The 2,608-nt window shown below is 37.8% G+C and overlaps 1 protein-coding gene across 1 annotated transcript in view; it reads right to left on the reverse strand.

The window, feature by feature from the left end:
- The window catches only part of LOC110420915 (ABC transporter G family member 34-like), an 8,115-nt gene that overhangs the window by 2,258 nt on the left and 3,249 nt on the right, over positions 1–2,608 (reverse strand). The window contains exons 7-14 of the mRNA XM_021434322.2: positions 2,049–2,608; positions 1,746–1,906; positions 1,427–1,530; positions 1,125–1,290; positions 933–1,019; positions 678–814; positions 231–563; positions 1–123 (exon numbers count right to left, since the gene is read on the reverse strand). The exon at positions 1–123 is cut by the window's left edge and continues 168 nt beyond it; the exon at positions 2,049–2,608 is cut by the window's right edge and continues 341 nt beyond it. Coding sequence (XP_021289997.1) covers positions 1–123; positions 231–563; positions 678–814; positions 933–1,019; positions 1,125–1,290; positions 1,427–1,530; positions 1,746–1,906; positions 2,049–2,608 — 1,671 coding nt within the window. The remainder of the gene's footprint in view (positions 124–230; positions 564–677; positions 815–932; positions 1,020–1,124; positions 1,291–1,426; positions 1,531–1,745; positions 1,907–2,048) is intronic.

A 2,608-nucleotide genomic window follows, 5' to 3' on the forward strand; every position in this document is an offset into this window, starting at 1 on the left:
CTCTACTGCTATTGTCAACCTCTTCCTTTGTTCTGTTGAAAGACCATCAACTCCAGGAAGTCCAACTAAAGCGTTCCGCAGTGGTTTGAGCTCAACTAACTCCATCACTTCGTTAACAAACATCTATACAAAGACAAAAATTGAAACGTACCTTAAAATAGGAACCTTGCGGATGAGAAGAGAAGAGAAGAGAATTTAATGGAATTTAAAGAAAAGATGTTTCTACCAACCTTTCTAGTCTTACTGTCTATGTCAGAAGAAAGACGTAGCCAAGCTGAGTACAAGAGAGATTCATAAACTGTGACATTCGGGGAGTGAATGTCATTCTGTTCACAGTAACCGCTCACACGAGCAAATGTTGCTTGGTTCTTTGTGTAACCTGAGATACTAATATTTCCCTCAATGTATCCACCTGTTTTCCTTCCTGCTAAAACATCCATCAGGGTCGTCTTCCCAGCACCACTGACACCCACCAATGCTGTCAATATCCCTGGTCTGAAAGCCCCACTAACATCTCGTAGTAGCTGAAGACGATCTTCTTCAATTCCTTGAGTCTTCATTTCCTGATAAAGAAACCAAGATTTCACCTCAATGTTTGCTCATTAAACCAAAATGTAATCAAGAAAATGTTAGTTATGAAACAGAAAGTGAAATGTTTAAGATAATAAGTAACTTACCGCAGGCATGTCTACATAGTAGTTAATATGGTTGAATGCAAGTGAAAGGGGTTGGAAAGGCAAAACCATTCCTTTTCTAGGTGCGTGTCCTGCAGCACCGACGATATCTGAAGAGTTTCTAAATTGCTTATTGGTACCTGTAACCATTGAGAAAAGTTAAGCACTCACAGAAAGAAAGCATAAGTTGAATTAATATAAGCTTTGATGACAAATTCACATTAACTTTTTGAACTCAAAGCTCAAAATAGTTTCTACCTTCGGGTCTGTGCCCTGCAGAGTATGGATTTTTAGTCTTGTTTTTTTCATCATCATTGACAACTACTGCTTTGGAATCACCTAGAGCTGAAAATCAATTTAATCCACATATAAGCAGCGATTCAATATTGAAAATTTATTCAAAATTCAAATACTACCAATTGTAAGTGCAAATGAGAGAATGTCACTAACGATTAAGGAAAGTCAAAGCTCCAATGAACAAAATATTGAAGATAAGAGAGAACCCAAAGAGTGCTCCAACACATATCCAGAACCAATAATCCTCCATAAAGAAGCCTCTAGTCTTCAGAAGAACTTTCCCCACTGTTGGTGCATTAATTCTGGTGTCATTGTTTTTCTGCATCGGATAATTGTTTCTAAGATATTCATTATGGCTTATGTTCCAAGAAATTATAAATGCCTAATCATAGTTTATATAACTATATGCATGAAAAACAAAACACTAAGAAAATTGAACTTTTAGAAGATCTTACCGCACTCCATCTTTCATCAAGGAACTCGTTCATGACTATGGCATTTTGTCCATACATCATAGGAGAAACATAGTAGCCCCAGATCATCCATGGTTGGATGTCATCTACAAGTAGAAAAGGTGTTAGAATGCTTGAACTGAAGCAAAAAGATGAAAAATAAGGAAAAAAAAAAAAGAGAATCAAGGGAGAAGCTAAAACTATCATCTAATACTAGTGGTTAATATCAGACAATAGGAATATCAAGTTGCTTTGCTAACAACATGCTTTGGCGCTTTAACTATAAACATGCTTTAAGAATAAAGAGAGGTAAACTACTTACCTTTGGCAACAATGAAACCCCCAAGTACAAAAACCAATAGCAAGGTGAAAGTACCCAGGGTGTTTGCAACAACTTGTGTCCTTCCTACTGCAGCAATGAACCTAAAGAGGGACAAAGCCATCTGATGAATGCCAAAGAATGCCAAGAACTGTCGGAAGAACCTGGAGATATAAAAGAAAAGAGATGCTCAGTCAAAAAAGCTACTGTAACTATAATGTCATTCAGTTGAATCATCACTAAAATAGTAACATGATCACAAAGACCTTGTAACTAAGAAAAATGGATTGCTTCAATGTTGTTTACCTGCTAGCAGCTGGAGCAAAGCCAATTGTGTAGTATGTCAAGGCGATCCATATCCCTGATTCCATAAGTGACAGTGGGATCCGAAGGACCCAAATTGGTAGGCCAAATGCCCATGCAGGATAAAACAAGAAATCCCTTTGTTTATAGAAGACAGGAAGCCTGAAAACAGTCATTGCAAGTTCCGCCATTCCATTGAACATCACATTGATTAAACTAAAAAATAGGGCTCCAAAAAATTTTTGACCATCTTCGAGAGTGCCCACTGGCATTTCTGTTCTCAAGTATACAGTCAGGGCGATCAGTGACATGATTGTTATCTGGACAGTCTTGAATATATATACGAAAGAGTTTCTCTTCATTAGCAGCCATTCTCTGGCAAAGCATGCCCTGAACAGTTCCCAATTAGAAATACCATACTTTTCTGTAACTAATGCAGCAGGGTGGGTACTTGATTTATCATAGGGAACTCTTAGGTCTGATGCAAGCTGCTGGCCAATGTGAAAGGAACTGAAGCCGTGGACAAAATCAGAACTTGAAACATATCTGTAAGGTTGGTTCTT

Source organism: Theobroma umbraticum, unplaced genomic scaffold, assembly GCF_002168275.2.
Source record: "Theobroma umbraticum cultivar Fairchild unplaced genomic scaffold, ASM216827v3 scaffold_86.0, whole genome shotgun sequence".
Taxonomy (NCBI): domain Eukaryota; kingdom Viridiplantae; phylum Streptophyta; class Magnoliopsida; order Malvales; family Malvaceae; genus Theobroma; species Theobroma umbraticum.